Here is a 26550-nt window from a genome sequence, read left to right on the forward strand (position 1 = left end):
TGTTTCATAGTAGAGGCCAGCTACTCTCCTATGAGCATTGGACTGTTACATTAAGGGTTATGCTGTGTTGGATCACCCACTCACTTCCCAAGGTAAGCACAAGTGTTGTGAACGCTGGCCTCAGAAGTGCATGTCTCATCTGGAAAACCAGAGAGCAGAACAGATATCTGATTCCCCCCCCCCCCCCCCCCCCCCCTCCAACGCAACATATCGTATCGACAATCTCATCCCCTGCTTCTGGCTCTGGAGGAGTGGAAGATCAAACATCTCTCATATCTCCCTCGCTCTCTTATGGATGGATGGGCAGGGGAGGACAGGAGGGAAATGGAAACTGAGCAGCTGGAGATGAAAGAAACCATTAATCCAGAAAGGAAAAAATATATTTATGAGTCATGACAAAAAGACCGACAACAAAATGACTTCGACGCTTTGATCTCTTTTCAACTTTCCGTTTTTATTTCCGTCACAAAACCACCGAAAGGTTCTTAAAAATCCTCTGTTCTCGCAGTAGCAGAGCTCAAAACGTTCACTTTATTAAAAAATAATCTTTCATCTGTTTTAGTCCATTTTAGCGCAACAGAGATGATTGCATTGACTACGTTGGCAGCCAGGGTTATCTTAGTCGCACAAAAGAAAGAGTTAATCTTTAAAAGGAGAGAGTCTGAGTGTCCATCATCTATTGCCAAAGCACAACGCCAAAGAGAGGAGGTGAGAGGGTTATTGACCCAAAGGTGGAATTCCACTCAAAGGTCACTTTTTCTAGGAGTTTGACACACATTGTGTTAACTGTTTTCTTCCCCAGGTCGATTGCTCTCTTAACTCCCTGGTCTTGGAGGGTTAAAGTCCAATTATTGATATTGTAGCAGCAAATCAATGATCTTCCGGTCAGTGGTCTCCTCTAGGTATTAGTTAGGTAGCTAGCTAGATGGCGATATAGCCTTTTCCCTATTGTGGATTACTGTGTTTTCCTGTGGCCACATGGTGAACGGATATACTTGTTGCAGTATAGTCCAGCACATCTCTCTTAGGCCAGTGAGGAGCTTTGAGGCAAACCATCCATAGGCTCATATCAGAAACATATTAGTCAATTTAGAAACCAAGAAATTAAGGAGGGGGGGTGACTATGGGACAACAACCCACTCAAGCTCAGTGGGAAGCTTTGAACCAAGTCTTCCAGTTGGGGGGGGGTCCCAGTTTTAGCCAGCCCCTCTCCTAGCATTATAACCAGGGCCGGTTGAGCTTATAGTCCATAGTTTATAGTCTACAATTCATAGGCTATAACTAGAGCGCCTGGAGTTTTTCCTAGCCACATTGCCGGGTCAGGCGTTCATTGGAAAAACTCCTGGCCCCTCCTCATAAGCAGTCTCGGCAGAGGGCAACCTGGCCGCGGCGGTAGTCCCGGCAGGGGCAGAGGCGGTGGTACTTGGGGCTGTGGCCGGCACAGCTGTAGAGGAGGGGGTCCTTCTGGAGGCTGCACTCCCGGCGCAGGACGGAGAAGGCCGGGAACACGTGGTTGACCTCCGCCTCCACCACCTCACACTGCACCTCTAACCTGGTGGGGGGAGGGGTGGTGGAATGTTTGATGGAGGGAGGGGGATGGGGTGATGCACAGAGGGTGTTTGATGAGTGATGCAGAGAGAAAGAGAGAGTCCAAGAGGGGAGGGGGAGGACGAAAGGGGGGGAAGAGATGGGAGGGGAAACCAAGGGAGAGAGAGAAACAGAGAGAGAAACAGAGAGAGACAAAAAGAGAGACACAGACAGAGACAGACACAGAGAGAGACACAGAGAGAGACAGACATAGACACAGAGAGAGACACACATGAAGTAAAAAGGAACCGATGATAAAGAAAGGAAGAATATGTCGAGCAGGATGGGTGATGAAGAGAAAGACAAGGAGAAAGGGAAAGATAAAAGAAGAGGAAGAGTTGGCGTTGCTATGACACTCTTATCGTCTTCCACTGTCACTACAGATCTCTAGATGGGGCCGACAAGACACCTGACATCACTGAGAAGACTTTGAACCTGACGTCCTTGCTGTAGCTGGTTGAGTATTACGCCCACAGACAGCCCTTAGTGAACTAAACACTGTTTGGTACCATTGAGTGGTAGGTCGGTCACAGATGTCAGAGAGCAGTGTGCATGTTTGTGTGGTTGTTAGTGACGTGTAGTGATTCTGCATATGTGTGTGTGTGTGTGGCTGTTAGAAACGTATGTCCAGATGTGTGTGTGTGTGTGTGGCTGTTAGAAACGTATGTCCAGATGTGTGTGTGTGTGTGTGTGGCTGTTAGAAACGTATGTCCAGATGTGTGTGTGTGTGTGTGTGGCTGTTAGAAACGTATGTCCAGATGTGTGTGTGTGTGTGGCTGTTAGAAACGTATGTCCAGATGTGTGTGTGTGTGTGTGTTTGTTAGAAACGTATGTCCAGATGTGTGTGTTCGCGAATATGGCTTAACGTGAAAACAGGTGTGCCAAGGTGCCACTCACCCGCGCAGGGCCTCCTTGTTGTTGACGAAGCGGAACAGCGCGGGCTCACACACCAGGTTGGCCCGCTGGCAGGCCTCAACACACGACTGGCCCTCCTGGGACGCCAGCAGCCTCAGAGAGCTGAGAGGGGGCCAGGCAGAGGGGGCGCTGGCGTCGGGGGCCCAGGTTAGGGCACTGGAGTTGGGCAGCAGGACAAATTGAGGCCCAGGGCTACCTAGACTACTAATCCCCAGCTTGGAGGAGGAGGAGTTGGCCGGAGGGAAAGGGGCCTCGGGGGTACAGAAGTCCTGGAGGGAGAGGAGAGAGAGAGGGGAAGGGGATGTTGAATAACACAACACATAGGTAGTCTCTTGTGCTATCACGCATTGTTTTTCACGATTTGTTTCTGGGTGCCGAGATTCCATTATACAGAATGTGGTATTTTTGAAGACGGTGCAAATGCACGCACAGACACCAAGCTAGCTACGCACATCCACATGCACGAATTGTCACTCCCACACTATACAAACACGATAGTCAACAGAAATCAAAGCCCGCTGACACTTTAGCTGTGAATAAAGCTACATTTCCTAACACTTCAGGGCATCGTGTGACAGAAATACAAATAAACAGACGTTTCTCTAACCTCCTCTATGCTGCACATCCCTCTAAATAATCTCCCATCAATCCTTCACCTATTCCCTGACAAAACTCATCTGGGTCCAACAACACCAGAGAGATAACTCGTTTTAAAACATGAAAAAAGAACCAATTTGACATATCAGCCTACCAAGTCAGCCGTTCAAATGGCAGTTCCGATAGCATTTTCCAGATACATTAAACAGATTAGAGCAGAAATATCAGAAGTCTGATAGTGACAGTTCAGTTTCGGTCTGTGTCGGCCCTGCCACCAAACAGGAGATGGAGGTAGCAGTGGCTTCTAAGGAGACGTGTGGAGATGAGTCAGCGAAAGAGAACAACCCGGCTCGATGTATTTTACAGGTTTGTAACCCACTGACGCCGTCCCCCTTTAGAGGGGAATAACGCAGCCGAGTAAACAGACACAGGAACTTTATTTAAACACACTGAGGAAGACGAACACAGGGATGGTTCCGTAATGGACAGAAACAGAGAGGTTATGACTATACTATACAGTAGATAAATACACAGGGCTAAATAGATATTTTCAGAGTATGATAGAAGGGGATATGGAACTGTATCTAACAATAACCCAATAAACATGTATTACATAGTAACACTAGATTAATGACTAGCATGGCGATAGCAAAGTTGTCCCGTTTGGCTCAGTTGGTAGAGCATGATGCTTGCAACGCCAGGGCCGTGGGTTTGATTCCCACGAGGGACAAGTATGATAATGTGTGCACTCAGTACTGTAAGTTGCTCTAGATAACAGTGTCTGCTAAATGACGTAAGTCAAAATAAATGTATATTATATAAATAGTAAGCTATTGCACAGCAACACACAAGAGCCCTCACCCCAGGGCACATTTTGGGTTTTCCCTAGCACTTCACAGCTGATTAGAATAACCAACGCATCATCAAGCTTTGATTATTTGATTATCAGCTGTGTGGTGCTAGGGTGAAACGAAAACTTTAAACTGGGGGTGCAGGACTGGGCTTGGGAAACCTTGGTTTAGTCCATAGTCAGACACCGTGTTGACTAGTGACCTCTCCTGGCTGATTACAGACAGAGAGAGGTGAGTTAGTGTGTGTGGTAGGAAGGTAGCATGGGAGGAAGACATTATGAGAATGTTTTGGAACAAACAGACACGGTTGAGTACCAGCATGTACAGTTGAAGTCAGAAGTTTACATATACCTTAGCCAAATACATTTAAACTCAGTTTTTTACAATTCCTGACATTTAATTTTAGTAAAAAAAATCCCTGTCAGTTAGGATCACCACTTTATTTTAAGAATGTGAAATGTCAGAATAATAGTAGAGTGATTTATTTCAGCTTTTATTTCATCACATTCCCGGTGGGTCAGACGTTTACATACACAGTTAGTATTTGGTAGTACTGCCTTTAAATTGTAGGCCTCCTTGCTCACACACACTTTTTCAGGTAGCCTTCCACAAGCTTCCCACAATAAGTTGGGTGAATGTTGTCCCATTCCTCCTGACAGAGCTGGTGTAACTGAGTCAGGTTTGTAGGCCTCCTTGCTCGCACACGCTTTTTCAGTTCTGCCCACACACTTTCTATAGGATTGAGGTCAGGGCTTTGTGATGGCCACTCCAATACCTTGACTTTGTTGTCCTTAAGCCATTATGCCACAACTTTGGAAGTATGCTTGGGGTCATTGTCCATTTGGAAGACCCATTTGCGACCAAGCTTTAACTTCCTGACTGATGTCTTGAGATGTTGCTTCAATATATCCACATCATTTTCCTTCTCATGATGCCATCTATTTTGTAAAGTGCACCAGTCCCTCCTGCAGCAAAGCACCCCCACAATATTTTTTTTGTTTTACCTTTATTGAACTAGAGAAGTCAGTTAACAAATTCTTATTTTCAATGACGGCCTAGGAACAGTGGGTTAACTGCCTTGTTCAGGGGCAGACCGACAGATTTTTACCTTGTCAGCTCGGGGATTCGATCTAGCAACCTTTGGGTTACAAGTCCAATGCTCTAACGACTACGTGACCTGCCGCCCCTACATGATGCTGCCACCCCCGTGCTTCTTGGTTGGGATGGTGTTCTTCGGCTTGCAAGCCTCCCCCTTTTTCCTCCAAACATAACAATGGTCATTATGGCCAAACAGTTATATTTTGGTTTCATCAGACCAGAGGACATTTCTCCAAAAAGTCTGACGGCAGTGTCGTCCCATGGTGTTTATACTTGCGTACTATTGTTTGTACATATGAACGTGGTACCTTCAGGCATTTGGAAATTGCTCCCAAGGATGAACCAGACTTGTGGAGGTCTACAATTTTTTCTGAGGTCTTGGCTGATTTCTTTGATTTTCCCATGATGTCAAGCAAAGAGGCACTGAGTTTGAAGGTAGGCCTTGAAATACATCCACAGGTACACCTCCAATTGACTCAAATTATGTAAATTAGCCTATCAGAAGCTTCTAAAGCTATGACATAATTTTCTGGAATTTTCCAAGCTGTTTAAAGGCACAGTCAACTTTGTGTATGTAAACTTCTGACCTACTGGAATTGTGATACAGTGAATTATAATTGAAATAATCTGTCTAAACAATTGTTGAAAAATTACTTGTGTTATGCACAAAGTAGATGTCTTAACCAACTTGCCAAAACTATAGTTTGTTGATTAACAAGAAATGTGTGGAGTGGTTGAAAAACAAGTTTTAATGACTCCAACCTAAGTGTATGTAAACTTCCGACTTCAACTGTATGTATGCGTGCACGGTGAACCTACCTGATGCTGTATGTAGGCGTGTACCCTCTCCAGCATTCCCTCGCAGGTGTACTCATACGGTAGGTATGGCTCGACCTGCAAAGACACACACACCCACCCACACACATATTCCCACAGATCAGAACATTTCCACAGAATGCATTGCTAGGCAATCAACACCACTAAATTACCATATTTTCCTAATTTCAATATTGTTTTACCTATCGTTCATCCTAATTGCAATAAGTAGCCAATTCTACCCATTAATCACAACAAATAAATGTGGGTAGCGTCACAAATGGAACTTCATTCCCTACATAGTGCACTGCTTTTGACCAGGGCCCATAGGGCTTTGGTTAAAAGTAGTGCACTATTATAGAGAATAGGCTACCGTTTGGGATGTAACTGTGGCCATTTTGAAGTGGGTGTGGCTTAATTGCAGTGGGTGACTTGTGTGTTAGTAATTGTGAGTGTGTCCCAAATGGCAGCCTATTCCCTACACAGTGCACTGCTTTTGACCAGAGCCCTATGTGTCCTTCTGGAGGCATGTAGGGAATAGGATGTCGTTTGGGACGCACTCAGGCTTTGTTTTCATTTGCATAGCTATTCAATATGCAGCAAAAGGCTCACCTTTGATTTGTCTGATTAGAGAATAGCTATATTGCTGTGATTTCAACAAAATACTCATTATTTCTCTCTAGCTGAGGCAAAACACACCCACATACCAACTTGAAACTGTAAAGGAAACTAAATTCAATAAACTAACTGGAAATATACTTCCTGATCTAAATACGGAAATAGATGGTCTTAGATTATTGTCCCCTGTCGTAATTGTAACAATGTGGATCCGACGGGTCAGCTGGTTGAAGTTTTTTTTTGCTTGTAACACCAGGATTGTGTGTTTTCTTTTTAGCATGTTCGACTGAATACAGCATGACTTCACCGGAGGTCCCTTTGGAACCAAGTGTCTCTGATAACATGTTGTGCACAACGACGCAATGTAACATTTCAAGGAAATCCATTGTTGATTAAGCAGAAATAGTTCTGTTCAACTTTTCCATTAGGAATACGTGGAGCCTGAAAGTACAGACTGCATATTAGTAAGGTATTCCCTCCCGTTTTAACAGTTGATCACGTATCTGTTCCAAATCCCACTTGTAAACGAATACATCGCTCAGTAAATCATTTTCTTTATACAAAATGTTTAACTGCATGTGAAATCTGACTTTTCCAATTTCAAATAAAGAAAAGCAAATATGTAGAGAGAGGATGTAGGGAAAAAAGTTACACATCTCAAATCTGATCAAAACATAACACTATGAATCATGTATGTAAACTAGCACAGAAATATGCCTCACAACATTTGCTTTGGTCTAAGCAGAGAGAGGCACAGTCTCGCCCTCCCTCACTCCCTCCCTCCCTCCCTCACTGCCTCCCGCACTGCCTCCCATTTATTAAAGAGGGATAAATATGAAAACAACAGGTCAGTGGGATGGACAGAATGAGAAAGGGGGAACAGAGAGAGAGCGAGAGAGGGAACGTGAAATAAAGAGAGAGAGACAGAGACAGAGACAGAGAGAGACATAGAAAGAGAAATGGGAAAGGGATTTATGTGAACATGAAGAGGTGTCAGCCAGTGGAGATTGCTTTGGTCTGCACGGCTGAGCATGTGGAGCCGCCCTGGACAGAGAGCCAGCCCACAAACAGGGGGAGTGTGCAGTCTCCAGTGAGGGGTGAAGTGACCCATCAGCCATCTATCACTGGAGTGACAGACAGACAGACATCTCTCAGTAGAGTGGCAGACAGACAGACAGGGCAGCCATCTTTCAGTGGAGTGACAGACAGGGCAGACAGAGAGTAAGCCCCGGTGCACTGAGCTATGGCATGTCTGACAAGCAGGAGAGTGGATAGGGGAGAACACACACACACACACACACACACACACACACACACACACACGAACAACACAGCTTTATAGAGGCATCTCAATCGGCCTGTTTGACCCCTTGCTCAACTTCTCTCAACCTCTCACACTCCCTGGATCCTCACGCCGACTGCAGGTTCCCAGTAAGCCACCTTTACAGGCTAATTACTCCTTGGCTGTGGACACACTGCTTCCTAATGCTAGCGTAGCATACACCACTGTCCTAGGTCCAAACACTGCAGCTAGCGCGTCTCCACATGGAGCTTTCCGAGGTGTATTTGCTGGATGGCGCGAGCTGAAACGTCATTCAAATAAAAAAAAGCAGCGTCACCCGCTCAGTACCAGCGCTGCTACATGTTATATGTGTCACGTTCTGACCTCTATTTCCTTTGTTTTTGTATTTATTTAGTATGGTCAGGGCGTGAGTTGGGTGGGCAGTCTATGTTTGTTTTTCTATGTTTTGGTCTAGTTCTATGTTCGGCCTGATATGGTTCTCAATCAGAGGCAGGTGTTCGTCATTGTCTCTGATTGGGAACCGTATTTAGGTAGCCTGGGTTTCACTGTGTGTTTGTGGGTGATTGTTCCTGTCTTTGTGTAGTATTCACCAGATAGGCTGTTTTGAGTTCGCACGTTTCTTGTTTTCGTTAGTTTGTTCATGTATAGTGTCTTCATTAAATTACAATGAACAACCACCACGCTGCGTTTTGGTCCGCCTCAACTTCACAACAAGAGAATCGTTACAGAATCACCCACCACAACAGGACCAAGCGGTGTGGTAATGGGCAAAGGAGAAAGCAGCAGCAGGAGCAGCGCGAGGAGGTATGGACATGGGAGGACGAATTAGACGGTAAAGGACCTTGGGCTCAGCCAGGAGAATATCGCCGCCCCAAGGAAGAACGGGAGGCGGCGAAAGCGGAGAGGCGCTGGTACGAGGAGGCAGCGCGGCGTCGTGGATGGAAGCCCGGGAGTCAGCCCCAAAAATTTCTTGGGGGGGGGCTAACAGGGAGTATGGCTACGCCAGGTAGGAGACCTGAGCCAACTTCCTGTGGTTACCAGGGGGCTAGAGAGACCGGGCAGGCACCGTGTTATGCTGTGGAGCGCACGGTGTCCCCAGTGCGGGTGCACAGCCCGGTGCGGTACATTCCAGCTCCGCGTATCGGCCGGGCTAGAGTGGGCATCGAGCCAAGTGCCATGAAGCCGGCTCTACGCATCTGGTCTCCAGTGCGTCTCCTTGGGCCGGCTTACATGGCACCAGCCTTGCGCACGGTGTCCCCGGTTCGCCTGCATAGCCCAGTGCGGGCTATTCCACCTCGCCGCACTGGTAGGGCGACCGGGACCATTCAACCGGGTAAGGTTGGGCAGGCTCGGTGCTCAAGAGCTCCAGTGCGCCTGCACGGCCCGGTCTATCCGTCACCACCTCCACACCCCAGCCCTCCGGTGGCAGCTCCCCGTACCAGGCTGTCTCTCCGGCCCATCCGTCCAGAGCCTTCCTCCTCTCCAGCGCTGCCGGAGCCTCCCGCCTGTCCGGCGCCTCTGCCGGAGCCTCCCGCCTGTCCGGCGCCTCTGCCGGAGCCTCCCGCCTGTCCGGCGCCTCTGCCGGAGTCTCCCGCCTGTCCGGCGCTACCAGAGCCTTCCTCCTCTCCAGCGCTGCCGGAGTCTCCCGTCTGTCCGGCGCCTCTGCCGGAGCCTCCCGCCTGTCCGGCGCCTCTGCCGGAGCCTCCCGCCTGTCTGGCGCCTCTGCCGGAGCCTCCCGCCTGTCCGGCGCCGCTGCCGGAGCCTCCCGCCTGTCCGGCGCCGCTGCCGGAGCCTCCCGCCTGTCCGGCGCCTCTGCCGGAGCCTCCCGCCTGTCCGGCGCCTCTGCCGGAGCCTCCCGCCTGTCCCTCCCGCCTGTCCGGCGCCTCTGCCGGAGCCTCCCGCCTGTCCGGCGCCTCTGCCGGAGCCTCCCGCCTGTCCGGCGCCTCTGCCGGAGCCGCCCGTCTGCCCAGCGCCGCCAGCGCCGCCCGTCTGCCCAGCGCCGCCAGCGCCGCCCGTCTGCCCAGCGCCGCCAGCGCCGCCCGTCTGCCCAGCGCCGCCAGCGCCGCCCGTCTGCCCAGCGCCGCCAGCGCCGCCCGTCTGCCCAGCGCCGCCAGCGCCGCCCGTCTGCCCAGCGCCGCCAGCGCCGCCCGTCTGCCAGGAGCCGCCAATGCCGCCCGTCAGCCAGGGGCCGCCAGTGCCGCCAGTCAGCCAGGGGCCGCCAGTGCCGCCAGTCAGCCAGGGGCCGCCAGTGCCGCCAGTCAACCAGGGGCCACCAGTGCCGCCAGTCAGCCCAGCGCCAGCGCCGCCAGTCAACCAGGGGCCGCCAGTGCCGCCAGTCAGCCAGGGGCCGCCAGTCAGCCAGGGGCCGCCAGTGCCGCCAGTCAGCCAGGGGCCGCTAGAGCCCCTCCGCCCGGAGCAGCTGTCCCTCTGTCCCGAGCAGCTGTCCCTCTGTCCCGAGCAGCTGTCCCTCTGTCCCGAGCAGCTGTCCCTCTGTCCCGAGCAGCTGTCCCTCTGTCCCGAGCAGCTGTCCCTCTGTCCCGAGCAGCTGTCCCTCTGTCCCGAGAAGCTGCCCCTCTGTCCCAAGCAGCCCCTCTGTCCAGTGGGGTCATTGAGAGGGGTGGGCATGGTGAGTAAGCCACGGAGGCGGACAATAAGGCGGACTGAGACAATGGCGAAGTGGGGTCCGCGTCCCGCGCCAGAGCCGCCACCGCGGACAGACGCCCACCCAGACCCTCCCCTATAGGTCAAGGTTTTGCGGCCGGAGTCCGCACCTTTGGGGGGGGGTACTGTCACGTTCTGACCTCTATTTCCTTTGTTTTTGTATTTATTTAGTATGGTCAGGGCGTGAGTTGGGTGGGCAGTCTATGTTTGTTTTTCTATGTTTTGGTCTAGTTCTATGTTCGGCCTGATATGGTTCTCAATCAGAGGCAGGTGTTCGTCATTGTCTCTGATTGGGAACCATATTTAGGTAGCCTGGGTTTCACTGTGTGTTTGTGGGTGATTGTTCCTGTCTTTGTGTAGTATTCACCAGATAGGCTGTTTTGAGTTCGCACGTTTCTTGTTTTCGTTAGTTTGTTCATGTATAGTGTCTTCATTAAATTACAATGAACAACCACCACGCTGCGTTTTGGTCCGCCTCAACTTCACAACAAGAGAATCGTTACAATATGGTTGTACAATCCTTCCCAGGTACAACATAGTGTGTTTGGTCACTGCCAAAGAAACCAATGAGTCAAGAAATACATCATGAAATAACTGTACCTTGGTACTCATGATCTCTCTGATGGCGGAGTCAAACTCCTGGGAGTTGTTGTAGTCTACTGTCATGACGTGGGGCCGCCCGATGTACTGCTCCGCATACGGGTGCTGGGATGACACCTGAGAGGGGCGGAGTATAGAATTAGTAGAACATTCCCGCTTAAAGCAATATTCTGTGAGGTATAAATGGCACATTTGGCGTACAATCGGCAATGTTGGCAGTTTGCTGAATTGCATTGGTTAATTTTCAGTTGAAGAGTGGTACTAGATACTGTGTTGACCAATGGGAGCTCACCTCTCTAGACGTGGGCTTGCCTCTGAAGAACTCGTGATTGAGCGAGCTGTGCGGTGGGTGGAACTTGGGCTGCAAATATATGCACCCATTGGCTATGGCCTCCAGAGGGGCGGGCCCTTCGTAGGGGAAACCAAACCCGATGAAGAGCTGGTGGGGGAGATGAAGATGGTACTAGTTAGGATAACCACAAGTTATTTTATTAATGCTTGTAAATTGAAAATTACAGATATATCAGGAACTGGAAGGTAACTGTTGTAGTTGATGCTGTTGTAGTAGTGCTGGTGCAACAGTTGTAGGATCTTAATTTGAGCCAGTTTGCTACAGCAGGAAAATAATCCTGCAGCAACAGAAAATATGAATTATTATGTGGATTATAATGATTGGACATTGTTTGTAGGGGTTGATAAATGTTCCGTAACTGAAAATCAAGTCTGAATTTCAAAGTGGAAATTAGAAGATTTTTTAAACCTCAAATACCCTTACTTACAGGAAATCTGGCATTGAAGGAATTTTATCCTGCAACAGGGTGACCAAATTAAGATCCTACATCTGTAGTGGGTTACCTCTTGTGTATGTTGTGTATCATCTAGTGTGTGTGTGTTCCAGTACCTTGGCCTTGCGGAGCAGCGTCTGCAGCTCGTGCTGGGGCAGCAGGCCGTGGTTCTTGACGTAGGCAGGCACCTCGGGGGGGCGCTGGGTCTCGTAGTACACCGTCCCGTGGACCTCCATGTACCTGTGGAGGATCTGGAGGAAACCCTCCTTACCCTGCTGATAGACAAGGAGGAGGGAAGAGAGAGAGAGAATGTAAGAAAGTGAATGGAGAGTTGGTGAGCGAGGAGAGGAAGTGGGACGGTGGAAAATGTCATCAGTGTGTGAGAAAGGAAAGGCAGAGAGTGGGAGAGGGAGTGGGTTGAGTTTGAGGGAGAAAGTGGATGAGCAAGTGCGATGGGAGAGGCGGAGGGAGAGGGACAGAGGAAGCGAGCTACGGAGAGCGAATGAAGGAGGGAGAGATGGAGAGGGAAGGGGGTAGAGAGAGATAGAAAGGGAAGGAGAGAGGGAGAGATGGAGGGAAGGTAGAGAGAGATGGAGAGGGAAGGTGGTAGAGAGAGATTGAAAGGGAAGGAGGGAGGGAGAGATGGACGGAAGGTAGAGAGAGATGGAGAGGGAAGGAGGTCGAGAGAGATGGAGAGGAAAGGAGGGACAGAGAGAATGACTTGATTAGAGGTGATGTGTTAATGGCTGTGTGTGTGGTTGTTTATGAGTGTACATATAAGAGGCAATGAGTGTGTGTGTTCGTGTGTGTACATGTGATAATGCACTATGAGTGTTTATGTGTGTGTGTGCATGAGTGGTTGTGAATTCCCTGAGTGAGTGTGTGTGTGTGTGTGTGCTGTGTGAACGCCAGTATCTTCACACAGAGAGAGGCAGAGCCATTGCCTGTTAGTGAGTGCAGGGCATTTAATGTGACAGACCCCCTTAGAAAGCCCAAAGTGACACACAGTGCCGCACTGCCGTGGGCCGTCAATATGAATGAGGTGAGGTGCTAGGGATCTGGATTGGTTTCCTGCACACGTGCGCACACACACACACACACCCTTTCTCTCAATCCCTCTCTATCTCATCGCACACATTTGGCCTCTAGCGTCAGAGAGCGAGGCGTCCATGTAAGTACGCAGGGAAAGATACTGGCAGACTGCCAGTGCCAGTCCAGGCACACAGAGGGCAGCAGCAGCAGAGCACAGCATTCGCCAGCCTGTGCCAGCCGGTTCTCCTTACTGGCTGCTATGACATCCCTCTCTCTGATCCATCGATGGAGCTCTCGCACGTCTACCTATCTGATTGGTTAATTCAGGGGTTTTATTCGGATGCCCATTAGCTTTTGCCAAAGCATCAGCTACTCTTCCTGGGGTCCACAAAAACACAAAACCTGACAAGTAACAGAACACTGATACACTGACAGACAAGGACAGTCACACACATTTCATATACAACAATATACAAACAGTAATACAAAATAAATAATACTAATAGTATGAATGTGTGTGTTAGAGTGTGTCCTCACGGTCCCGTCGTTCCATCATGCAGTAACGGGGCCTTAGGAGTGCCTGCCCATACATTGAAATGAATAGATTGTGCCCATGCATTGAAATGAATAGATTGTGCCCATACATTGAAATGAATAGATTGTGCCCATACATTGAAATGAATAGATTGTGCCCATACATTGAAATGAATAGATTGTGCCCATACATTGAAATGAATAGATTGTGCCCATACATTGAAATGAATAGATTGTGCCCACACATTGAAATGAATCGATTGTGCCCATAAATTGAAATTAATAGATTGTGCCCATACATTGAAATTAATAGATTATGCCCATACATTGAAATTAATAGATTATGCCCATACATTGAAATGAATAGATTGTGCCCATACATTGAAATTAATAGATTGTGCCCATACATTGAAATTAATAGATTGTGCCCATACATTGAAATGAATAGACTGTGCCCATACATTGAAATGAATAGATTGTGCCCACACATTGAAATGAATAGATTGTGCCCATACATTGAAATGAATCGATTGTGCCCATAAATTGAAATTAATAGATTGTGCCCATACATTGAAATTAATAGATTATGCCCATACATTGAAATTAATAGATTATGCCCATACATTGAAATTAATAGATCATAAATAGGGAGTACACATACAGTGGGGACAACACGTATTTGATACACTGCTGATTTTGCAGGTCTTCCTACTTACAAAGCATGTAGAGGTCTGTAATTTTTATCATAGGTATCCTTCAATTGTGAGAGACTGTTGTGAGAAACTGTGATTGCAATAAAATGCAAATTAATTACTTAAAAATCATACAATGTGATTTTCTGGATTTTTGTTTTAGATTCCGTCTCTCACAGTTGAAGTGTACCTATGATAAAAATTACAGACCTCTACATGCTTTGTAAGTAGGAAGACCTGCAAAATCAGCAGTGTATCAAATACGTGTTCTCCCCACTGTATCTATTGTGGCATACATACAAGCAAACCACATCTACGCACAATAACAGATGTGCTTTCTGTCTGATTCTATACAGCGCATTCATGTGCCCAAGACACATCTTTCATCTGAGAGGCATACCCTTTCAACCCAATAGTGCATCTTATGTGGATGTTGACAGTAAAAGGGGGTGCATTTTGAAGTGGGAGACGTGTGAGAGTGTGTGTGTGTGTGTGTGTGTGTCCACGCGCTTCGCCTGTGTGTGTTTAAGCATGGGCACCCTTTCATAGCTAGCCTACACTTCTGAAAAACAACCCCCCCCCCCCCCCCTCAATGTGAATCAACCACAGCCCAGGTCTCCTTATTGACTTCCTGCTTCCTGGATGTTAAGAAGCTTACTGTATCCCTGTTCTATTGTGTTCTCGCCCTGTAGGCTGTACTGTAATTGGTTGACTCCTGCGATCGATGGTTTCCTCTGAGGATGTTCCCAGCCAATTAGGAGATTAGCCAACGCTCTGAGTGCACCAGACACTATGAATTAGAGCCAACGAAACATGAGAGAGAACCACACACACACACACACAGAGAGACGCACACCCACGGATGTAACCCAGGCTTAGCCCAGGCTAGCTAATCCTTGACCTGGCCAGATCCGGACCACATTAGCAATGCTAATTATCTAACCTGGACTCTATTCTCAGGAATCAGTTCATATAGAGCAAGGTTGGGTTACGAGAGCGTGAAAAACGGCCAGGACCCAGAGAATATAAATGGTTGATTTATACAATAGAAGTCAACCTGAACTTTGTGAGGTGGGTTTAAGTTGGTTTGACTGGGTTTCAACTCAAGTGAACTGGATGTCATGCTAGGAAATAACCTATTGAGGGACTGTAAAGAGAGAAAGAGAGAGAGAAGAGGAAGAGACATAGTTCTCTGATGTGTGTGAGGAGGAGTGTGTGTCCGCGCTGGAGGTAGGCTAATAAAAAGCACGAGCTGGCGTACACCCAAAAAGTTCTCAAATTAAAATCAGCTTTATTTTTACAGCACATTTCAGACATTGGAACGCAACGCAATGTGCTTCACAGCAAAAAACGAGTAAAAATGTATGAAAAGAAAAGCTGGAATATTTACTACACAACAAACATAAGATACAAAACAGAAAAATGACAACAACTAAATAACTAAAAAGCCCCCTAAGGAAAAGCAAAGATTAAAAAAGGCGTTTTAAGGTCTCTTTTAAATATGTCCACAGTTTGGGCCCCCCCTCAGGTTCTCTGGTAGGCAAATCCAGAAGCTGGGGGCATAATAACTAAAGGCTGCCCAAAAAACACGGCAAAACGTTGGTAGAGGTGCTGACTAATGGCGAGTAGGCTTAAAAATAAATTAAGAGAGTTGCACACTCGACATACAAGTTCCCGGGTAATTTATTCAGTAAATCACCAATGTTTCAGCATCACTGTGCCTTCTTCAGGGTGAGCATACAGCAGTGGAGGCTGCTGAGAGGAGGACAGCTCATAATAATGGCTGCAACTGAGCGAATGGAATGGCATATACCATTCCAGTAATTCTGCTCCAGCAATTACCACGAGCCCGTCCTCCAAGTATGAGCACTTCCCCTGTGGGTTTAACAGGAAAAAGCCCTTATATCTCATCATCATCACACTGCAGTGTATGTACATAGATCCGGCAGGTAGCCCGCATGCACACACACAGCAAGCAAGAATTGACACAGGCCAGCATGGGCAAGTGTGTGTGTGTGTGTGTGGGAAGGGGTGAGTGGCATGAACATACTGGCTCCAAAAACACACTGCACCTGCAGGCCTCTATAAATCTCTATCGTCCTCTCTCCATACTTCTCACAATTTCCCTCTAACCGTTACCATCTCTCTTTATACCTCTCCAACTCACTCCCCATCTCTCCCTCTCCAACACTCGGGATTTTGAAGAGGCTGGTTGCCAAGACAAGGAGCGGTATCCTAGGCAAAAAGCACAAGAAGTCCCCTATGCCCTTTGGAATAGAAGATGGAGTCATCACAATATTGTTTACGGCTTTAGCCTACCTTACAGGCCCGACTCACAGGGTTAACATTTCAGAAATCAATACTAGCACTATCCCTTAAAACCCAACACACACCTCTCCTCTACTCATGTCTCCATGATACGACTAAGCCCAATACCACATAGTGCAAGCAAGAACTATCGATTTGTTTGACAAATTGTCTCAAGCGACAGAAAGAGAGAGGGCAGAAGTCAACCCCCCCAAAAAAAACTCTCTGAAGAGCCTTGAGATCGGTGAAACCACTACATCATAAAATGGGCATGTGAAGTCTGCGTTTGCTCCAGCATATTTGATTGGACCAGATGTCCTAGTCGCTCGCCCAGTATTCAAAATTCAGAAAGACATCTGTGGCATCACACAGCTTTCCAGTCCAATAATTCATGTTTCTCTCTCTCTCTCATCACGGACAGCTGCAGGCTAAGATTAGCAGTGGACTTTTCAAACCACTTATGTCTTGTCAATTTACCGTTGTCTCTAAATAAAACATGTATAGAAGAGAAGGCAAAGGAAGGCACGGTGACATTGTGATAGCAACATTATGCGAGGTCAAACTGACATTCACAGGAGTGTGTATTAGTAGATGTGTGATCATGGAGGGAAATGATGAACGGAATGTGTGACAGGAGGTTTAAAAGAGAGGGAACAGGGACGGTGTGTTTCGACTGAGAAGAATCTTACCTGGAGCTGCAACAGAAGACATCATCCACCAAGATGCAATGGAGAGACGCACGGGAGGAAGACAGGAGGGTGGGGGGGGGGGGGGGGGGGCGATAGGAGAGAAGAGACGCGTCGACAGAGTGTCAAGGAAGAGAGGAGAGAAGAATACGGAAGGGAATAGGGAATCGAGAAGAGGAAAGACAAGAGAAAAGAACAAATAAATATTCAACTCGATCTGTCATGTATTACATTTCCCTCCTTCTGTTTCTACAAAGTGGCAATTGCTCCATATTCACACACTGTTTCTAAAGCATCTTCTGTCTCGGCTCAAAACTAAACCGTTGAATGAAAATCCATGGGAATTGCCGCTCGCCAACAGAGACAGAGAGGGAACAAAGCTACAGCTAATCCACGTCTTTAAACAAAATCCAGGTCGAGTCCCTCATCGAATATCCACTGTGAGCAACCAGGCTGCTTTTGAAAGGAAATTTGGCTGCAAATGAAAGTTGTATGATTCCGTTAAATGTATCCACATGCGGCTCTGTGTGCCAAATGTAATATCTTCTATAGATAGTAGACACATGGCATGTCGATCGCTTTATCTGTTCTGCAGTTAACAGCTCTGTTCTAATTGGTTACATCTCTGTAGTGTACACCGGGGGAGTGAGAAGTGTGTGTGTGTGTGTGTGTTTGTAGGGTTGTGGGTAACATAGCGTGGATGAGGATGTGAATGTGGACGAGATTGTAACCCCTCTAGTAGTTTATATTGATTTAACCTCTTGTTCTTGACCGTAGCAAATGGAAATTAGCTGATTTAACAGGGTACTGCTTCTCATCCATATTGAGTCTGTCTGTGAGTCTCCATGTATCTATTGGCCGGTCTGTCTAAAAACCTGTTTTTGCATTGTCATTATGGGTTATTGTGTGTAGATTGATGAGGGGAAAGATGAAACGTGGCTGGGTCTTTCAGCATGACAATGATCCAAAACACACCGCCCGGGCAACGAAGGAGTGGCTTCGTAAGAAGCATTCCAAGGTCCTGGAGTGGCCTAGCCAGTCTCCAGATCTCAACCCCATAGAAAATCTTTGGAGGGAGTTGCCCAGCAACAGCCCCAAAACATCACTGCTCTAGAGGAGATCTGCATGGAGGAATGGGCCAAAATACCAGCAACAGTGTGTGAAAACCTTGTGAAGACTTACAGAAAACATTTGACCTCTGTCATTGCCAACAAAGGGTATATAACAAAGTATTGAGATAAACTTTTGTTATTGACCAAATACTTATTTTCCACCATAATTTGCAAATAAATTCATAAAAAATCCTACAATGTGATTTTCGTCGTTTAGCTCAGTTACCTTAGCTTTCTTGGGAACAGGAACAATTGTGCCCCGAATAAAGCATGCGGGAACAGCAGACTGGGATAGGGATTGATTGAATATGTCCGTAAACACACCAGCTAGCTGGTCTGCGCATGCTCTGAGGATGCGGCTAGGAACATTTGTGCCTATGGAACATTTCTGGGATATTTTATTTAAAATGTTGTGTTGATATTTTGTTCAGAATATATGCTGTATACTGTATGCACACATTAAAATACAACAACTCAGTCATGCAAAGCACAAATAAAACATCACAAATCACAGATTCACAGTTGCAAATGAGAACTTAACTAGCCTACCTGGTTAAATAAAGGTGAAATAGTTTAAATTGCCCGAACGGCACCAGAACATCAAGATGAAACATTTTTTAGAATGTTGTTCCAGCAATACAGTGCCTTAAAAACTAAAAGCAGATTGAGCTAGCTCGGTGGAGACCCTAGGAACCTAAAGAGTTAACCAAATTAGGCAAGATCAGATAAGAGGAACGTTTATGAAGTATGACATTGGAAAGAAAAAGAGAGTAATGTGGAGATCTATGGGTCTTTAGCGAAGTCCAGCCAACCTTTTGATACAGGATACAGTGATGAGTATCAAAACTGTCACCTGTAACAAAACCAAGGGCACTATGGTAGACGGCATCCAAAGGTTTAAGAGTAGTAGCAGCTGCTCTTTGATAAACAGTATCACCATAATCAAAAACAGGTTAAAATGTTGATTTATTCATCTACTTTCTACTGCTTAGAGAAAGGCACAATCTGTTCCTGTTGAAAAAGCCAACTTTAAATCGTAGCTTTTTAACCAGCTCATCTATATGTTTTTAAACGTCAAATCCATATCAATCTAAATGCCTAAGTATTCATTCTAAGAGCACCGGGATATTAAGGGTGCAATTTAGAGTACGAGCTGGATAACATAAAGCAGCTCTAGATTAAAGATCAGGTATGCTTTATTCGTGAAGGGGATTTTTATGATTCTACAAAAATCGAAAAAGATTTGATCCCCCAGCACTTTGCCCGACTACGTGTAACTTTCTACGTGAGTGGGATAATTATCCCTCTGCACCCAGACCTGGGTTGAAATAGTATTGGACATTTTTCAAGTACGTTAAGTGTTTGAGCCTGCCTGGTGGGTGGGGTTTGCACTTTTGGGACTGGGCAAGCTAAATCAAGTACAGCTCAGGTATTTGAAATTATTCATAATATTTGTACCCATGTTTCACTGTGAGTGGACTGTGTGTGTGTGTGTGTGTGTGTGTGTGTGTGTGTGTGTGTGTGTGTGTGTGTGTTTGTGTTTTGCCTACCTTCCACATGCTGGCCTCCTTGCCGTAAACCACAGCCATGTTGTTGACCTTGTTCTGCATGATGCTCCTCTTCTCTGTGTCGTTCAGCTCCTCAGACACAAAGCCCATGAACGAGTTGTCCGGAGTGTGCGCTGAGGAGAGGAGAGTGAGAGAGAGGGAGGAGGGAAAGGGCAGAGTGAGGGGACGGGAGAGTGACAGGGGATAAGAGTGAGACAGATACAGAAGAGACAGTAAACAGACAGGTATAGACCATCTCATTTGAACTTGAGCTTAACAATATCCTGAAATGTGAAGAGGTGCTACTGTTATTGATATGGCCTGTGCCTCAGTCTGATTCTAATATGCTAATTCAAAAAAGGTATTGTAAGTGTGGCTATTCTAAAAGCTGTCTGTATGCTAAAGTACTGGCATTACAATGTTAAGTGGTGTGTTAAACCTAGGTGGATTCTGCAGGTATCCATAGCATTACAATGTTGAGTGTTTTGGCTTGTATTGTGGGTGCATTATAGCCAGGTGGATAGGTACAGATCTTAATTTGAGCCAGTTTGTTACAGAAGGAAAATAATCCTGCAACAACAGGAAATGTGAAATATTATGTGGATTATAATTAATGGACATTGTTTTTGTATGGGTTGATACATATTTCATTTGGCTAAATCAAGTCTGACATTTTAAATGGAAATTACAAACTTTAGAAGCCATTTAAAATCTTGAATACACTACATGTTTGCATTTCCATCGCTGCTGGAAAATTCTCAGCAGCAAATGAGTGATCCTCTGTACTGCTGGTGCAGAATATATAGCGATGCTAAGTGGTACTGTGGAGGATGGAGTGGGAGAGGGTGGGTAAAGTCAAGTGCTCAGTTAGCTCAATGACACGCTATGAAAAGCTGAGCCAGTCAGATAGTGAAGGCCCGGGCTCTTTGATGGTGGAATCCTACTGTGTCCCACTGTGGCATCCCAACTTTCCCATCACTGTGGCATCCCAACTCTCCCATCACCGTGGCCACCCATCTCTCCCATCACCGTGGCCTCCCAACTCTCCCATCACTGTGGCCTCCCAACTCTCCCATCACCGTGGCCTCCCATCTCTCCCATCACCGTGGCCTCCCAACTCTCCCATCACTGTGGCCTCCCAACTCTCCCATCACTGTGGCCTCCCAACTGTCCCATCACTGTGGCCTCCCAACTCTCCCATCACTGTGGCCTCCCAACTCTCCCATCACCATGGCCTCCCAACTCTCCCATCACCGTGGCCTCCCAACTCTCCCATCACCGTGGCCTCCCAACTCTCCCATCACCGTGGCCTCCCAACTCTCCCATCACCGTGGCCTCCCAACTCTCCCATCACTGTGGCCTCCCAACTCTCCCATCACTGTGGCCTCCCAACTCTCCCATCACTGTGGCCTCCTAACTCTTCCTCTTTCCTAACTCTCCCATAAGTAGTATGGGACTTGACATCCAATAATAGGGAACTAACCTTTTTAATATGCCATTTTCCAACAACAAATAATAATTGAGCCCCCAACAAGCACATGGCTCTATTCAGGTCCTAACTGTAGCTTTCTTCCCAAAACATCTGCTGAAAGTTTCATGGGTGGTGCTTTGCCTTGGACCCTGGCACTCCTCCCCCTGAATCGCTATAATATAATGACGTTGTTTACGTCCAATACTGCGGTAGACTGAATCAACAATCTGAGACCAGGAACTCTTACAGATTGGGTCTTTAATCATAGTCTCTGCAACCATCCATTGTGTTGTAATACTAATGAGTGATAATCCATATTGATGTATACTTACGGAACATGGTCATGTACTGTCTGGAGTTGAGGTTCCAGTAGCCCCAGTTGGTCCTGTAGCCGTGCAGGGTGGCGTAGTCCTCGTGGTTGTAGGCCGGCTCTGTCCCGAAGGTGTCAATCACACGGATGTGGCACCTGAAATGAGGAGCACATTTTAACACGACACCACAGAGCAATTTACACAAATGACATTTCCTGTCAAAAGTGGGTACTGGTATAACATTTGAGATTCATTTAAACATCATGTGTATTTCTGAATATGCTGAAAACTGATAGAACTTGTCGGAACAGACGAAGCCCGACTTCTGAATGCTTGTTTTTGACATGAATGTTTTGTATGAATGTAAATAATTAAATAAATGACATGTCACAATTGATTTTTAGACCGCATTTATTATTTCAATAATGGCCACAATGCATCACCACCGCTCTTTTTCCCCCCGAAGCCTTTGTGTTTTCTCAAAGGGCGTAATCACAAGTGGAGAGACTGAGATAGGAGACGGACGTGGAGCTGGTTAATCGGCCTTTCCTTTCATCCACTGTTCCACACGTCATTCACTCATTCAAAAAGTGTGTGTATATTTGTCTGTTCGATATGCAGTGTGTGTGTGTGTGTGTGTGTGTGTCTGTTTGACAAGCTGTGTACCCTGTCCATGTGTGTGCATCTGTGTACATCTGTGTGCATCTGTGTGCATCTGTGTGCATACGCCTGTGTAAGAAACTCTGTCTGGTTGACAAGCACTGTCTATGTGTCTGTTAGGAGAGAACACATAAAAAGCGCCGAAGGTTAAATACCATCAATACCGGTCTTAAAGACACACAATCCTGAACAGACTATCAACACTACGGAGACAAAAGCCCACTATGGAACTGTTGTTAAGTAGAAGTTAATAGCTATAGCTGTGCCTCTGTTGATAAGAGAGAAGCATCAATCATTTCTGTTGTTCGAAAAAGCTACCAAGTGTTGTTTGGGAGTGGAAATGGAAAACCAAGTAAAATAAGCAGAATTAAAACCCAGTTCACCCTCTCAGAAATGTAAGGGCAGGTAATTGAACTAAAAGCAACATGGTAAAGTAATGGCTATGGGGAATACTGAGAAATCGGGTAATAGTGTATACTTGGAAGTTAATTATTTGCGTCGTGAACAGCAAACTATCTCTTGGAATCAAGAAGCAGGGTAAACTCACTGATTCCCGACACACACGCTAAAGCCCTAAATGTTCTAGCCTGGGCTTTGCCAGTCTAGTGAGTGTTAAATGCTGCCACTGACTGAGCTCAGGGGCGATTAGTAGAAGAGCTGAAGACCTGTGAGAGCCCAGGGCATTTCCATCGAAAAGAACCCACGCGCACCAACATGTGAAGTACGTAGGAGCATATCAAATTGGGTGTCAAATTAAAGCTAAGAGTCTATATTTTGGGAAATGAAGGCATAGATACATTTTTCAACCATTTTCCATGTAAAAAACTTGGCATAAGTAAAGGCTTTTATTTATGGATGAACAGATGGGGCGGCAGGGTAGCCTAGTGGTTAGAGCGTTGGATTAGTAACCGGAAGGTTGCAAGTTCAAACCCCTGAGCTGACAGGGAACAAATCTGTTGTTCTGCCCCTGAACAAGGCAGTTCACTCACTGTTCCTAGGCCGTCATTGAAAATAACAATTTGTTCTCAACTGACTTGCCTAGTTAAATAAAGGTAAAAAAAAAGATGTAAAAGATTTCTTAGAAAATATACCAGAAAAAGTCTTAAGGTATCAGAAATCCAGTCAAAACTTCACACACAATCAAGGGTTTTCAATCAAGGCACACTCTTGGCATTCTCTCAACCAGATTCATGAGGTAGTCACCTGGAATGCATTTCAATTAACAGGTGTGCCATGTTAAAAGTTAACGTGTGGCATTTCTTTCCTTCTTAATGCGTTAGAGCCAATCAGTTGTGTTGTGACAAGGTAGGGAGGTATACAGAAGATAGACCTATTTGGTAAAAGACCAAGTCCATATTATGGTAAGCACAGCTCAAATAAGCCAAGAGAAATTACAATCCATCATTATTTTAGGACATGAAGGTCAGTCAATCTGGAAAATTTCAACAACTTTCAAAGTTTCTTCAATGTCAGTCGCAAAAACCATCAAGTGCCATGATGAAACTGGCTCTCATGAGGACTGCCACAGGAAAGGAAGACCCAGAGTTGCCTCTGCTGCAGAGGATAAGTTCATTATAATAACCACCTCAGATTGCAGCCCAAATAAATGCTTCACAGAGTTCAAGTAAAAGACACATCTCAACATCAACTGTTCAGAGGAGACTGAGTGAATCAGGCCTTCATGGTTGAATTGCTGCAAAGAAACCACTACTTAAGGACACCAATAAGAAGAAGAGATTTTCTTAGGCCAAGAAACACAAGCAATGGACATTAGACCGGTGGAAATCTGTCCTTTGGTCTGTTGAGTCCAAATGTGATATTTTTGGTTCCAACCACCGTGTCTTTGTGATATGCAGAGTAGGTGAACGGATGATCTTCGCATTTGTGGTTCCCACCGTGAAGCATGGAGGAGGAGGTGTGATGGTGTGGGGGTGCTTTGCTGGTGACACTGTCGGTGAGTTATTTAGAATTCAAGGCACACTTATCCAGCATGGCTACCACAACATTCTGCAGAGATACGCCATCCCATCTGGTTTGAGCTTGTGTTATTTCATAGTTTCGATGTCTTCACTACTATTCTACAATGTAGAAAACAGCAAAAAATAAAGAAAACCCCTTGAATGAGTAGGTGTGTCCAAACGTTTGACTTGTACTGTATGTCAAAACAAGCATGTTGACGTAAATACCCCTGCCAACTGATATCAAGACGTATATTTAGTTTTGGAGATATTGTTTACCTTCTGCACGTTTAAGAAATATTGCCTTGTGCCTTGTAATACCGTTACCAACAATCCACATATCTTTAATATCATTTTCTAATTTCTCTCCTTCATGTGGAGGGAGGATAATGCAGGATCACAGAAGTAACACATAATGGTAGACACACCAATTAGTTATAGTGATTTTAATTATAGGAATTTTGATTAAACTCAATCTGTTTACCAAAATTACCAAAAAATACATAATGGCATTACTGCAACTGAATTGGCTACAATGGGAAATCCTAATAGTCACAAACCACAGTTGGGTCTTCCTTCTACTATTCTCCCTTCTGCTGGCATACTGTTATGTTCAGCTGTTAACTTTCTTGGTCTTTCTGTCATCCTACCCACAAGCCACCTCTCCCTCCATTTACTTTAACCAGCACCCTCACCCGCTGAGCACCAACCTACACTGGGCGTCCATGGACGTTGAAAAGTAGATGAGATTTGGTCAGGCCACCCTGAATTTGATGTCCACGGACGGACCGGACTGGACCAAATCTGAGCCTATCATAGACATATGTTTTACAAGTTTGGCTAGCACAGTACAGTACAGTGAGTAGAGCACATTATAGTACTGTTCAATACAGTAGTACAGTACAGTACAATACAGTAAAGAAAAGTAGAGTATAGAACAGTAGAGTAGAGTACAGTATATTGTTCTGTACTCTACTCTACTGAACAATATTCTGCTCTACTGTACTGTACTGTATTCTGCTGCACTGTACTGAACTCTACCCTACTCTACGTTGCTGTGCTGTACTGTACTGTACTGTACTGTACTGTACTGTACTGTACTGTATTGTATTGTACTGTAATCTACTGTGCTCTGCTAAACAGATGTGATGTCTAAACAGAGAATGATATTCATATCCATAATTATGCATTTCTGTGTAGTACAGATCAGGGACCCATGATGTAATTCCGTTACCGTAATTCTGTTACCGTGTGTAAATACACTTTAATTACTTACTTCAATAACAAAAATAGATTTTTTCAAACTCAAGTTACCATGACATAGCTGACTCAAGTTACCATGACATAGCTGACTCAAGTTACCATGACATAGCTGACTCAAGTTACCATGACATAGCTGACTCAAGTTAGCATGACATAGCTGACTCAAGTTACCATGACATAGCTGACTCAAGTTACCATGACATAGCTGACTCAAGTTACCATGACATAGCTGACTCAAGTTACCATGACATAGCTGACTCAAGTTACCATGACATAGCTGACTCAAGTTACCATGACATAGCTGACTCAAGTTACCATGACATAGCTGACTCAAGTTACCATGACATAGCTGACACCCCCTTTTTTTTCTGCTGACATCTTTGAATCTTAATTCGGAGCAGATATTTTGTTTTTGGAATATGTGGGCACATAAAAACCTGAGTGATATTTTACTGCAATTCCGTTACGGTTGTATCTGCAAAGTTCTGACCACTCAATTCGTTTTTGTTTAATTTTATGTGGAAATTGTTAAAAGTAATCCTTCTGCATAGTTGTATAGTTTATTAAGCTTTGAAATCAATGGTTTTTGTTTGGCTTAAAGTGGGGGGAAAAACAGAGTCAAAGTGTAATTCCGTTACTGTGGAATACCAAGCAGAGTACGTGTGTGGATGGATATACCCATGGGTTCTCCCAGTTTGAGACAGTAAACACATAAAGCAGAGCTGCACTCTACTGATAACATATTTTCCAGAAACAAATGCAAGTTAGAATCTTATATTTCCATGTATAGCTCATAACGCGTCTGTATTCCTGACCAGTGGTCACCAAGGCCGCCTTGACAGAGTGTATGCAGAGTGTCCCTGTCAGCAGAGGTGGCTCCATTTCAAAGTAAATCATATTCACTGCATTAAGACAACAGCCTGCACCGTGGGCCCTGTTTAACACTGCAGTGACTCACATCATGTAATCACTGGGTATTGTCTTGCAACGTTGTTCTGACGTTATTACTGTTTTGTTATTGTGTCAACACGACAGCAAGGATCGCTGGGCCTATATTCAGAGACGCGGTGTCTAGTGTGTGTTTACTGTGTGGGTATTCAAGGCATTGTTGTGATGCTAATTGGCTATTTTCAAGCTTGTGAACAT

General features: G+C 45.9%; 1 protein-coding gene across 1 annotated transcript in view; it reads right to left on the reverse strand.

Moving 5' to 3' along the window:
• Positions 1-433: 433 nt before the first annotated feature.
• The window catches only part of LOC110495135 (alpha-1,6-mannosylglycoprotein 6-beta-N-acetylglucosaminyltransferase B-like), a 158771-nt gene continuing 132654 nt past the window's right edge, over positions 434-26550 (reverse strand). Inside the window, exons 10-18 of the mRNA XM_090204797.1 lie at positions 21545-21678; positions 19745-19875; positions 19345-19347; positions 11948-12106; positions 11339-11485; positions 11047-11163; positions 5868-5942; positions 2485-2771; positions 434-1552 (exon numbers count right to left, since the gene is read on the reverse strand). Coding sequence (XP_090060923.1) covers positions 1354-1552; positions 2485-2771; positions 5868-5942; positions 11047-11163; positions 11339-11485; positions 11948-12106; positions 19345-19347; positions 19745-19875; positions 21545-21678 — 1252 coding nt within the window. The 3' untranslated portion in view covers positions 434-1353. The remainder of the gene's footprint in view (positions 1553-2484; positions 2772-5867; positions 5943-11046; positions 11164-11338; positions 11486-11947; positions 12107-19344; positions 19348-19744; positions 19876-21544; positions 21679-26550) is intronic.

Source organism: Oncorhynchus mykiss, chromosome 17, assembly GCF_057628025.1.
Source record: "Oncorhynchus mykiss isolate SJ-2025 chromosome 17, ASM5762802v1, whole genome shotgun sequence".
NCBI classification, from domain to species: Eukaryota; Metazoa; Chordata; class Actinopteri; order Salmoniformes; family Salmonidae; genus Oncorhynchus; species Oncorhynchus mykiss.